General features: G+C 36.6%; 1 protein-coding gene across 1 annotated transcript; it reads left to right on the top strand.

The window, feature by feature from the left end:
- Positions 1-4,755: 4,755 nt before the first annotated feature.
- Positions 4,756-12,146, top strand: LOC131163839 (zinc finger BED domain-containing protein DAYSLEEPER-like). The gene is made up of 8 exons (XM_058120660.1): positions 4,756-5,101; positions 8,581-8,704; positions 8,978-9,060; positions 10,021-10,755; positions 10,870-11,144; positions 11,317-11,583; positions 11,802-11,983; positions 12,134-12,146. The coding sequence occupies exons 1-8, from the start codon at positions 4,756-4,758 to the stop codon at positions 12,144-12,146; spliced, it is 2,025 nt and encodes a 674-aa protein (XP_057976643.1).
- The last annotated feature ends 2,480 nt before the right edge of the window (positions 12,147-14,626 follow it).

The following is a 14,626-nucleotide window of genomic DNA, read 5'->3' as shown; positions in this document are numbered from 1 at the left end:
AAGAAACTCAAACTCTTAGAAGAAAATCATTCAAGATGCAAACAAAAACAAATTTGCTCATGTGACACTTTGAAAGAAGAAAATACATCTCTTAGTCTTGAAAATGAAAAACTCACTAAGGAATACATAAATTGCAAAGAGTCTTCTCAAAAGGAAGTTGAAAGCTTGAAAAGACAAACAATCGAAATTCTCCAAGAGAACTCTACATTGAAAAAGAAGGTGGAAGATCAAAACAACACTATTTATAAATCCCTGCACCTAAACTAAACCCCTCACATGCTAACAAAGTTTGCCTATATTGTGAAAGAATAGGTCATGTATGATTCACTTGTCCCTTTAGGGGAAATAGAGGAAAAAACATGAATTACAAATGGGTGATTCAGAACACTAACCCCATAGGACCCAAGAAAATGTGGGTACCAAAACGAGTCACTTAATGTTGTGTGCATGTATGCTTGAAGACTGAATCCATAAGAAACAAATGGTTTCTCAATAGTGGATGTTCAAGACACATGACGGGAGATGCAAGAAAATTTCTCTCTCTTACCTACAAAAGGGAAGGACTAGTCATATTTGGAGACAATGCTAAAGGAAGAATCATCGGTAAAGGTAAAATAGGTAATTCATCCTTGGCTATTGAAAATGTTGCTATTGTAGATACTCTCAAACACAACTTGTTAAGTGTTAGTCAATTGTGTGATAAAGGGTTAAACATTATTTTTCAATCCACCAAATGCTTAGTAAATGATTAAAAATGGAAAAACCATCCTCGTAGGAAAACGTAAATCCAAAATATACAAAATTGAGTTTGATGACATCAAAACTTGTGACGTTAAATTCTTATCAGTTACTAATGAAAATTGTTGGTTATGGCATAGGAGACTAGGTCATGCAAGCATGGATCTACTTCATAAACTTTCATCTAAAGAACTAGTAAATGGCTTACCAAAAGACAATTATGTAAAAAACAAAATTTGTGATGCATGTCAATATGGAAAACAAGTTAAAACCTCTTTTAAAACCAAGAAAATGATATTTACCTTAAGACCCTTAGAGTTAATTCACCTTGATTTATTTGGCCCTAATGACATAGCTAGTATTAGTGGAAAGTTGTATGTATTTGTTATAGTTGATGACTTCTCAAGGTTTTCATGGGTAATTTTTCTTGCAAACAAAAGTGACACTAGTATTGCATTCATTCATTTTTGTGGAAAAATCCAAAACGAAAAGGGAATGTCAATTGTACACATCAGAAGTGATAGAGGGAGAGAATTTAGAAACAAAAAACTAGAAGACTTTTGCAATGAAAACGACTATTCACACAACTTCCCCGCACCAAAAACTCCACAACAAAACGAAGTAGTTGAAAGAAAAAATTGAACACTCTAAGAAATGGCTAGGACAATGCTCAATGAACATAACTTGCCAAAATACTTCTGGGTAGAAGCCGTTAGCACAACTTGCTATGTTGGCAACTGCGTCATAATCAGATCCAAGTTAGGAAAAACCCTATATGAGATATGGAAGGGTAGGAAACCTAACATTTCACACTTTAAGGTTTTTGGATGTAAATGTTTCATATTAAATGAAAAGGATCATTTGGCGAAATTTGATTCAAAATCCGATAAGGGCATTTTTATAGGATATGCCATAAATAGCAAAGCATATAAGGTATTCAACAAAAGAATTCAAGCTGTTCAAGAATCAACCCATGTTGTGTTTGATGAAACAAACCCTCACACACCCAAAACTCCTATTGAGATAGATGAAGATAATCAAGTTACCATCTTTAGAATTGATAGAGAATTAGAACAACTTAAGTTAAATAATGATCAAGATACAAACTATCAAGATACAAACATTGATCATCTAGAATCATCTCCTCAAAAGCCTAGTCAACCAGAAGAAGAAGAGAATCATGAACTACCTAAAGCTTGGAAGTTTATAAAAAATCACCCAACTGATCTTATCATAGGTAGTCCATCCCAAGGAGTTAGCACCAGATCTCACCTAAGAAGTGGATGTAATCATATCTCTTTCATATCTCATCTAGAACCAAAAAACTTTAAAGAAGCTGAAAATGATGAAAACTAGATAAATGCCATGCAAGAAGAACTAGTTCAATTTGAAAGAAACAAAGTATTGCACTTAGTTCCTAAACCCAAAAATACTACAATAATTGGAACCAAATGGGTGTTAAGGAATAAGAAAAATGAAGATGGGAACATTGTTAGAAACAAAGCTAGATTGATAGCCCAAGGGTACAACCAACAAGAAGGTATTGACTATGATGAAACTTATGCCCCTATGGCAAGACTAGAAGCTATTAGAATGCTCCTTGCCTTTGCTTGCTACAAAAACTTTAAGTTATTTCAAATGGATGTAAAAGCACATTTTAAAATGGATATATAAATGAAGAAGTATATGTCAAGCAACCTCTAGGATTTGAGAGCCACACTCATCTCGATTACGTATACAAACTCTAAAAAGCCCTTTTCAGACTCAAGCAAGCACCAAGAACATGGTATGAGAGCTTAAGTAAATTTCTCCTAGACAATGGGTTCACAAGAGGAAAATTCGACACTACTCTTTTCTTAAAACATAAGGAAAATGATATGCTTGTCATACAAATTTATGTAGATGATATCATTTTCAATGCCACCAATGAAACTTTGTGTCAAGATTTTGCTCTAACTATGCAGGAAACATTTGAAATGAGTATGATCGGTGAGCTAACATTCTTCCTAGGATTACAAATTAAACAATTGAAACATGGAATCTTCATAAATCAAGCCAAATACATTAAAGACATGATAAAGAAATTCAGTCTTGAAATGGGTAAGTCTAAAGTCACTCCTATGAGCATCATAACAAAGCTTGACGTTGATGAAAAAGGGAAAAGTGTTGACCAAAAACTCTACCGTGGAATGATCGGTAGTTTGTTGTACCTCACTTCTAGCAGGCCCGATATAATGTTCAGTGTTTGTCTATGCGCTAGATTCCAATCTTGTCCCAAAGAATCTCATATTCAAGCAGTCAAAAGAATATTTAGATACTTAGCCGGCGCCCATGACTTAGGACTCTTCTACCCTAAGAATGCTCCCTTTGACCTCACATGCTACTCTGATATTGACTATGGTGGTTGCAAAACCGATTGAAAAAGCACTAGTGGAATATGTCATTTCCTAGGACACTCTTTTGTGTCCTGGTTCTACAAAAAACAAACCTCTGTAGCTCTCTCAACCACCGAGGCTGAGTATATCGCATCCGGAAGCTACTGTGCCCAAGCCTTATACATGAAAACAACAACTTGAGGACTTCTGAATCTTAGTTAAGGGTACTCCAATTCATTGTGACAATATTAGTACCATCAAAATTTCAAAAAATCCATGCCTCCATTCTAGAACAAAGCATATTGAAATTAGGCACCACTTCATTCGAGGCCATGTTCAAAAGGGAGACGCCGAGTTAGTTTATGTTCCAACTGAAAATCAACTCACTGACATCCTAACCAAGCCACTCAATGAAGAAAGATTCCATAAAATACGACAGGCCCTAGGCATGTGTACTCCCGCAGATATATCATAGGATCCTTATATTGGTACTTACTCCATTATTTAGCTCATCCTACGCTTAACTAAATTATTCTCTTTCTTCCTGCTCTCATCGACGAACATAGGGTATTCGTCGCTAAGAAGTCTATAGTATTCATCGACAAACACAGGGGCCTCGTTGTTGAATTTGCCTTAATTTCATCAACGAACACAGGCCCTCGACGATGAAATTTGTCGGGACACTTCATATTCCCGCTCAAACAAACCCTTCTTTTTACAAACCCTAGCCATCCCCATTCGTTCCTCTCCTCCCTCTCGACCGACTGTCTCTCTCCCTTCCTCCTCTCACTCCATCCTGTCCCAGGCAACCTCTCAACCCTCTACCTCACTCCACCTCTCTTTCTCTCTCACCACTATGCATGCTCTCATAGCCTCCCCTCTTCGCGGCTCTTCACTTGTCACTACACCCCCCTTCTCTTCCATTTCTCCAGCACTCTCTTTCCCCTTCATCCTTCCATGGGTCCCAAACCGAAGCGCCACAACCTTCAAATTGGGGCCAGTGAAGGCTCCTCTCATCGCCCTACCACCAGTCCTTCTCTGACTACCCCCGCAAACTCTGACCCCCGCTTCGTCTCTTCAGAGGCCGCCAATCCCTATCAGAATAACATTCTCAAGCAACACATCATTTACGGGAAAATTGTGCCCTCTGACTTTCTTCAGCTCCATTTTCCCACCCTCCTCTCCAAAATTAAAGCCCTCGGGTGGGATGCTCTCTTCAACCTTGATGAGCTTTTCTATGAGGACTTAGTTCAAGAATTCTACGCCAATTTTGCTCCCTCACATCGCGACATTGCCGCCTACTCCACAGTTCGTGGGACTGTCATTCGACTCTCCGAGGACACATTCTCCGCCGTGCTTGGTTGCACCCATTATCCACTCTGAGGCCTCCCCAAGTCTTCTTGGCCCACATGGTTTGACTGGTTTGACTCACACGCCGCACTTAAGCTCATTACTGGTAGCCTCACATTTTTTCTATTGCCCGCCCCAAATCCAAGGACGTCACGGTTGAATTTAGGGTCCTCCACCACATGATCACATACGATCTTTGCCCTCGCACCGGTGGATAGGATTAGGTCACATTGGGTGATATTTTTGGTGGGTTAGGCGTGGTATTTACTTGCCCTCCATCATTATTCAGAACATGGAAGAAAGCCTCAAGCAGCAGCGGGGTTGGCTTCCCTATGGTCGACTCCTCATGACCTTTTTCGATCACTTCGAGGTCATTCGTGCCGGCTTGCCCTACATTCATCCTGCACTCGAGGATATATACATTGAGGCGACCTTTCGTCACATGCATTTTGAAAAGGACGAAACAATCAACACGTGGGTCAAAGCCCACAAGCAAGGTCACGTTCTGATCAATGAGGTTGAGGCCTCCATGGAGGCAGAAGAAGAAGAAGGCGAGGATGAGGATACTTCCTATGGCCATATCCTGGAGTGCCTGGACGGCCTTCAGCATGCCATGCCGCAGTCTGAAATACGTCACCGTAATCATTTTGATTCCCTAGACGCGTCCCTTTCCTATCAAGAAAATACCAACTGCGCCCATTTTAAGACCATTGACGCATCCTTTGCTACCCTCTTCGACCGCCTTGGTCACCCACGCGAGTAGACTTCCTTATCTACCTTCCCCCAATTTTGATTATGGCAAAGGGGGGGGGGGAGATATAGGCTTTTATTCGGATGTATTTCCAGTTGATGTAGTAGCTTTGTAAACACTGCTAGTAATGTAGTAATTTAGTATTTCACTGAGACTATTGTACTTAGCATGTAGTAATTTAGTATTATACTAAGATTATTGTACTTAGCAAGCATTGAAATTGTTGAAAATAAATGCACTATCTTTGTACCAACATGCTTGAATGATTGATATACTGGACTATTATATATCGATTTTATGCAGGATTACTTGGGAAATGTCTTACTCATAGACGGCAAGCTGCCAAAAATTTAAATAAAATCTTTATTCATATAATGCAAACATTAAGGGGGAGAATTTATTTAAACTCTAAACCTATACATTTAGTAAGGGGGAGCATATATCTTTAGGAACACTAATGGATTGCCATTATCAAAAAGGGGGAGAATGTTAGACCAAGTGGTTAAGGGTCTTTCATTCCAACTATGTTTTGATGACAACAACTCATTAGAAGTTCTTTAAGGCTACTAACCTTTTTCTCTAGTTATGTTCAGTTACACAGAACGGCGCCAGAGCAAACAAGTTTCAAATTAATCAGAAGCAACTCGTGACATGACCAAAAGTCTAGCCACTAAAAGCATTCATGGACTCTACATAATATACAAGTGTCCTAAAGATTGAATGTAAAAGTGAGAGAGAGATCATTTTGTAAAATCCCTTGTATATGGAGTAACTCAAATAAAGAGCAAGAAATGGGCATATCACACACACACAACAAAAACAAGTAAAGCTACTTAAGATGTCTAAAAACCCTTAAACAGACAAGGACCTTTCTTAGAACTTAAAAGAATTTTTCTAAAGAAGTAAGAAGGGACTCGTCGATGAACACAGGGCTTCGTTGACGAGTATAACACATACCTCGTCAACGAACACAGGGTTCTCATTGACGAAAAGAAATCGAGACTTGTCTGAATTCAGAACCAGACCTCGTTGATGAACATAGGGTTTCGTCGATGAATATATTGAATAGCTCGTCGACAAACACATGGTTCTCATCGACGAAAATAATCCGAGACCCGTTTGAATTCAAAATCAACAATTCGTCGACGAATACAGGGCTTCGTCGATGAATTTGCTGAAGAGCTCATCGACGATGTACAAACCTCGTCGACGAATGTTGGGCTGCAGGGTTCATTAAATGCAGTAGAACGACTAGTTTTTCCCTTGTCTTGCATCAATAAATGCCCAATGGCTCTTCAGCACCCAGCTCGCCTATTTGGTGTTTAAATAAGGGTTATTGCATTTACTTCTCACCAAGAAAGCTCATTTTTATTAAGATAATTTATTGTGCTTTCATTCTAGGGTTTGCCCACACACTCACTTGGCCTCTTCTTGCTGCTCTTGCTCTTATTTTACTCCATTGAAAAGTGGACATAGTGTGAGGATATTGTTGTGATACTTAGCTCAAAGGGAGCATTTAATATTGTATTCGCCTCTCATCAACTATTTGTGTAGAAAGGCCCTTTGTGAGCCATTGTAAGGTATCTTTAAGTGAGTACCTTGTTGAAAGCTCTTTGTGTGTATTGGCTTCTCCGCCTAAAGGAGGATCTGTTGACCTTATAGGTCATGCCCAGTTTTGATTATGACAAATACTCATTGCATCTAATGAGTGTTTGAGGTTTTGTGCAGGAACTAACATTCTTAAGATCAAAATGGGCACAAAGCAAGTAAAGCCTAAAGACCAATTTATATTCAGTGTTGTAATATGTATTTTATTTACATAATTGGTTTGTAATAGTTAATTAGGGTCTTTGGTTTGTTTAAAAAGCTCACACACATCACATGCATGATAATACGTAAGCTCAAACCAAATACGAATTAAAAGTGACCGTAGAGAGACCTTAGGATTAAAGTCGACTGACACCGGACTCCTTTCGGTGTCTTGATTTTGAACATAAATAACCCTAGGACACACACATTTGCACCTATGTTTGTTAGGAACTTGATTAGGGTTTGTGTGATTCATAACAGGACCGAAATGCACACATTGTGTACTTTCGGTCCACTGGCCAAGGCAGTTCATTTTGCCCTGGTCGACCGAAACAGGCCTGGGTCAATAGTTGACTAGGGTCCTGGTCAACCGAAACAGGCCAAGGTCAATAGTTGACCAGGGTCCTGGTCAACCGAAACTGGCCTGGGTCAATAGTTGACCAGGGTCCTAGTTGACCAAACCAGTGTAGTTCAAAAAGCCTCGGTCGACCCAAACCCCTTGTGGTCAACAATTTGACCATCTGGTTGACTGAGCCATTTTTGTACTCCAACTACCTGGTCGACCGGGGGTCCTCGGGAACAATCCCAATGGTCTGGTTTACCGAACTAGCCAGTTCAAAATGGCCAAGTCGACTGAACCTCGGAGAAATGGGAATCGCCCACTTTCGGTCGACCGAGCCTTTAGTTCAAAAACATCCTGATCGACTGAACCATATAAGATCTAGTCAACCGAAACCTTTATGGTCGACCAGACCTCTGGGGTTGCCCTGATTTTTACCATGGTTAAACATTTTTTAAATAGGGTTAAAATATTTGAAATGTCATTAAACTTTCCTAATAATACCCAATAGGTCCCTAACAGTCATATCTCTTTCCATATCTATATATATGAGATCATTTGTGCAAATTAAGAAGAGATTAACCACAATGATTAGGAGAAATTCTCTGAAATTTTCAAATCCTATAATATTCATATCTAAGCCCCAACCACTCATACTTACCTTCTCTTATAGCTCAAACTCTCTGTAAGTTGATTGAGTTCTTGATTAGAAAGGTTTACTCTCCTTGTTCTGTTTGGTTGATATGATTTTATTGAGAGCTAAACCTAAGTATTCTTAGGAGATTTTTTTAATAAGTCTCTTATAAGAAGACTTTTATTTGATCTTCTGAGGTTGTATATTCATTGCAATATCTTGAGAAGATCGTATAGTATTTTGGTTGCAAAATCTTTTCATAATCACTTTCAAATATCTATTGTGCTTTATATTGAAAATATATATCTGAAGAGATATTTGTGTATGAGATAGTGATCTTTGTTGCAATATTCATCCACTCATATATTATCTACTGAATACAAAGATTACACATCTTTTGCAAACCAAGCATATACATTATTTGATATTTACATGCTTGAGACATCTTGCTGATTGGTATATTTGAAACTTGACATCTTTGTTAGGCTTGGCAAAATGGGTCATAACCCATCGGGTCACCCGGACCCGCCTATTTAAAACGGGTTCAGGTTTAAGAATGTTAACCCATTTAATAATTGGGCAGGTCTGGATCAACCCGTTTATAAATGGGTTAAGTGGGTCTGGGTGGGTCACCCGCAGGGTGACCTGCTAATTCGCTATGCCTTCGGCCCTTCACGCGACTCATGTCTCAGTGTTGCATGGAGTCAGTGAGTCACGGTTCACTCTTCGGTCTTCACAAACACAATCACACACACTTGAAAAAAGAAACCCCTAACCCTAACCCGCACCGTGCCTCTCCACGGACCACAGTCCACTTCAGTCTCCAGTCTCCTCGTCTGGCCGTCTGGATCGTCTTTGAGAGGCTCTCGGCTCTCAGCTCTTAGCTCTCACTCTCTCTGTCTCTCAGATTCTCCTCTCCCTCCGGCAGTCTTTCCTCTCCTCTGGTGACTGGTGCACTGCTATGTGCTGGATCTACCAAGCTACCAGTCATCGTCTCCTTCGAATGATCAACAGACGCGCGTAGAGGACCAGCCGGCAGCCGACCAGAGGTGGAGCCGTGGAGGTAAGATTTTTTAGTATTTTTATCTAATTAGGTCATTAATTAAATGACTAATGAATGGCTTTTGAATTTGTATATTGAAAGTGTATATTTAAAATCTTATATTACTGTGTGTTCAGAAATTTTGTTGAAAGTGTGATTATTATTTTATTTAAAATCTAGATATCTGCATATCTCATGTTTGCTTTTAAATTTGTATATTGAAACTTAAATAGGTGTGAATTTTTAGTATAAATAAGCCATGAATGGTTTTTTAATAGAAAGGAATCAGAAATTAAAAAAGATATATTTCCTTCTTTTGTTGTTCTCTTCGTTTTTTTTGTCTGTGCTTTGGTCATTGGTCTTGTGTTGTGGTCCCATGGACCTTGTGGTGTTCTGTAAATGGAAGGGTGGGACCATAAACCTTCCATTGTTTTGATATTTTATTAAACTACAAAAATAAATAGGAGTGTTGTTGGCTGTTGGTTTCATGAATTACTGATGAATAAACAGTAGATAAATGTTTATTGTGTTTCCCCTACATAAATTAGTTGTCACACACACACACACACACACACACACACACACACACACACACACACACAGATACACACATGCATACTGCTACTACTAGACTTCCCAATAATATTATCCTGATTTCATTTTCGTAGCAGCTTCCTTCCATGCATATATATATTTATACAATCTGTTGCAAAAAAAAAAAAAACTAACAATTTTTTAGTTAATAATTTTTATAAAACGCAGATTTGTGTTTGTTGTATAAAATTTTCATTATTTTCTTTATTTTACTATTTTCTGGAGTCTTAACAATTTTTCTTTGTTAGGAAATTAGTCTGGTGCGAAAGCCCAAGACACTCAGCATATTCAAAAAAATTATTCTTTGTTAGGAAGAATACAAATTGCAAATAATGGATACCATAAACTTAAATTTTGATGATGAGTGTAATATTACTCCATCTTCAGATAAATCTGAAAAGAACAGTTCTTCTATCAATGATGGCACTAGCAAAAAGAGACAACGTAGAAAGACATCAACTGCTTGGGATGAATTCTATTTGTTACCTATAGATGTTGATGGAAAACAGAAGGCAAAATGTAAAAAATGTGGGGCTGAATATGTTGCTAATGCTTCAACCCATGGGACGGAAAATTTGAGACGCCACATTAATAGTTGTCCATTACGTGATAATTATGATGTGAAGCAGATGCATATGGATTATGGAACCAAACTTCATGCGAAAAAAATTGAACAAGATGTTTATCGTGAGAAGATGGCAATTGCCGTAATAAAACATTGCTATCCTTTTTCATGGGTTGAGCATGAAGGAAATCGAGATGTGCATAAATATCTTAATCCTGATGTTAAACCAATTACTAGGAACACTGCTAAAGCTGATGTATTGAAAATACATAAAAGGGGGAAGGAGAAACTTAAACTTACACTACAGAGTGCTTTTGGTAAAGTGTGTTTGACTTCTGATTGTTGGTCTTCTCCTATGACTGAAGGATATTTATGCATTACAGCTCATTTTGTGGATGAAAATTGGGTACTGCATAGTAAGATTATTAACTTTTCTTACATACCACCCCCACATTCAGGAGTTGCTTTGTCAGAAAAAACATTTAATGTATTGAAGGAATGGGGTATTGATAGGAAGATATTTTCCATCACATTGGATAATGCAACTGCTAATGATAGTATGTAAGATATTCTTTCAAGTCAATTGTCTTTGCAAGCACCTTTAGTAAGTGGCGGTGAATATTTTCATGTAAGGTGTTGCGCTCATATTTTGAATCTTATTGTTCAAGAAGGCTTAAAAGTGATTGAACGTGTTGTGTATAACATTAGAGAAAGTGTCAAGTACATTAAGGGTTCAAAAGGCAGAAAACTTAAGTTTGAAGAGTGCATTAAACAAGTTGGTATACTTTCTTCAATCAGTTTGTGCTTGGATGTACCAACTAGGTGGAATTCAACTTTCATGATGATAGAAAGTGCACTTACATATCGACGGGCTTTAATTCATTATGCTTTACTTGATGCAAATTATAATTATTGTCCGTCAAATGAAGAGTGGAATAATGCTAAGGTCATTTGCAATTTCTTGAAGCCATTTTACGACATGACAAAACTCTTCTCGGGTTCGGATTATCCTACATCTAATTTGTATTTTTCAAATATATGGAAAATTCAATTGCATCTACTTGAAACAATGGAAAATCTGGACTGCATTGTTAATGGTATGGCTACAAAAATGAAAGAGAAGTTCGATAAATATTGGAAGTGTTACAGTGTCATTTTTGGCATTTGCTATTGTTCTTGATCCTCCTTACAAGCTTCAATTTGTCGAATTTTGTTACTCAAAGATTGATTCATCCACTTCTCGACAAAAGCTAAATCTTCTTTGTCAGAAGTTGTACTCTCTATTCCAAGATTACGCAAACAAATCAAAATCTTCTTTGGAATCTATTGCTCCATCTACTGGGGGTACTGGTGGTAGTGACAATCTCATTAGAGATGAGCTTTCGGTAACTTCATTTATATTTTCTAATTTTTCATTTCTTATTTTATATATTATTTTTAGTTGTTATATTTATATTGTTTGTTTTTCTATTCTAATATATGACAGGAATTTGAATTTTATGAAAGCCAATATTGTGCTACTACAGAAAAATCTCAATTAGATTTATATTTGGAAGAGCCCAGGCTAAATCGTGTGAAACATGTTGAAATGGATATATTGCAGCATTGGAAAGATAATCGATTTCGATATCCTAATTTATATCTTATGGCGCGTGATGTACTTACTATTCCTATCACAAGTGTTGCATCAGAATCTGCATTCAGCGTTGGAGCCCAGGTTCTTAACAAATATCGAAGATCACTTTTGCCGGAAAATGCAGGAGCATTGATAACAACTCGAAATTGGTTGTTTGGTTACGCAAGTATGCATTTTTTTTTTTTTGAGTTTTTCCAGTATTATTTCAATAATTTCAATAATTACATTTTATTTACTTTCATATCTTTTGTCAATTGTTATTGTTTCTTATTTGTTATCTATTTATTTTGTCATTGCAGTGGATCGAAGTGAAGAAAGAGAAGAAGCTGAACAATTAGAAGTCAAATTTGAAAATATTTTGATTAATGATTTGGGAGAAGCTTCTACAAACAATCATGGCTAATTAAGTTTTTTTGTTATCTTTTGAAAATTGTAATCTTGTGAATTTTTATGAAACACATTTAAATTTGGTTTTGTTTCTAAATATTTAACTGTTATATTTTTTTAAGATTATGTTTTGAATTTTTTGATTGTGGGACTTGAATATTTGATTCATGTGTTATGCATAATGCATGAATTAAAAAAATGTGAATGATGAATGAACTTATTAAATATTTTACATTTAAATCTGTATGTAAATATTATGGGACTCATTTAAATTTAGAGTTATATATAAATATTTTATGCATGTATTATGCATATTTAATTTTTTTAGAGGTGTGTGTGTTTTTTTTTTAATTTTACATTTTTTAAAAATTGTATTCATTAAAGGGATGTATTTTTTTTTTACATTTTATGTTCTTTTTATTTAGAAATTAATAAATAAAATGCAGTTTTTTAAAAAACAAAATGTCATTTTATATGAAATTTTTAAAAATTTTAAAATAAAAAAAATTATATTTTTTAAATGGGTGACCCGTTACCCGCCCGTTTATTAAATGGGCGGGTTAGGGTTGGCATGTGTGTGATTTGTTTAACATCGACCCGTTAATCACCCGGCCCGTTTATGACTCGGCTCGTTAGTGACCCGCCCAAACCCGGCCCGCCCGCCCGTTTTGCCAGGCCTAATCTTTGTGTGAACTTATTGGCTGAACATCTTTTGATACAAAGATTGCCTGATTTATACTCTCACGTACTTATTACACTGATAGTAAATATATAGATCTGAGAGTTGAAATATTGGACCACACTAAGCTTACATATTATATCATTTTTGGTGTATGTAATTGCGCGTATTTAAGTACATATCTGCTTTACACGAAAGCACAATTATTGTACCATTTGATTGTAATACACATCTATTGTATTTCCAAGCACAGGCCTGAAGAAGGAGACTAGCCCTGGAATAGTCTCGAATTGGCTTAGACTCGGTTAGGAAAGCTAGGTGCGCCATCTTGTTAAAGCATGTAGGTTGAGGTCAGCCCCACTAAATGACCTGGTTAAGGTTGAGGTTAGCCCTATGCTAATTGACCTGGTTGTAATCGGTGTCGCTCTACCCTTAAGTGAGCCATTAGTGGAATCCTCGGGCTTGCGAGCTAGAGGCAGGGACGTAGGCACAGTTGGCCGAACCCCGATAACATATCGTGTGTTTGTGTATATTGTCACATTTTATATTTACCGCACGTGTATGTTATTATGTGAATGATGCGCTTGATTTAAATTTCCGCATATTATATTCATCAGCGTATTTGGAACTAGATCAAATACCCTAGGTTGTAATACACAGCTGACATCTAGTTTAACTTAGGAGAAAAGTTTAAAATTCCCATTCATCCCCCCCCCCCCTTTTGGGAATACACCAATTCTAATAGGATTGTATAGTTGATTTTGGGAATCCTTGAGTTGGTCTCAAGGCGTGGACGTAGGTGGGGTGTTGAACCACGTAAATATCTTCGTGTTAAGTTTCTCTTATCTCCTCTCTCTTTTATACTGTTATTACGATTTTCTGCACTTTTACATTGTGATTTTATGCACTTGTTCTTGGCAAGATTTTTTTGTTTGTAGAAAATTTGCATATCCGCGAGCAAAGTCTATTCACCCCTCCTCTAGACGCTCAACCGGACCAACAAATATGATCATTTTTAGAAGGAGACTCTGTCAAAATTTTTACAGTAATTTGATATGTTGAATGTGTATAAATGTTATGAATGAAATTTTTGAATATACTAGTATTGATTGTCTAGGAAAAATATTTTCTTTGAACAAATGCATGGATGGGATATGGTCATTTTTTAGAAGGAGACTTTGTAGAAATTTTTGTAGTAATTTGATACGTTGAATGTGTATGAAAGTTGTTAATGAAATTTTTGAACATACTGGTATCGATTATCTAGGAAAAATGTTTTCTTTAAACAAGTGCATGGATAAGATATGGTCATTTTTTAAAAGGTGACTCTGCCGAAATTTTTACAGTAATGATTCTTTATATAATTGGACGCCTACACCACACTAAACGATATTATTCATATTATAGAATATTGGTTCAACAACAAATAAAATGATAATTTAAGTTTTGTAACAACCAATGATAAATTTATAATTTAATTTTTGTACATTAATGATAAATTAATTATATTTTAAGAATTAGTTAATCATAACATGAGCTTGTAAGTTGCAAAGTCGATATGCATATCAAATTTTGAGCTCCAATACTTACTTGATATTATTCATATTATAGGATATTGGGTCAACAACAAATAAACAACTTAAAGTGTATGGCTAAATATGAGCAATGGGAGTCAATAGTTAACAATATAACCATCATACGTTATAAATATACACTAATAACATGA

This window comes from Malania oleifera, chromosome 1, assembly GCF_029873635.1.
Source record: "Malania oleifera isolate guangnan ecotype guangnan chromosome 1, ASM2987363v1, whole genome shotgun sequence".
NCBI classification, from domain to species: domain Eukaryota; kingdom Viridiplantae; phylum Streptophyta; class Magnoliopsida; order Santalales; family Ximeniaceae; genus Malania; species Malania oleifera.
This window is presented reverse-complemented; position numbering and strand designations above follow the sequence as displayed.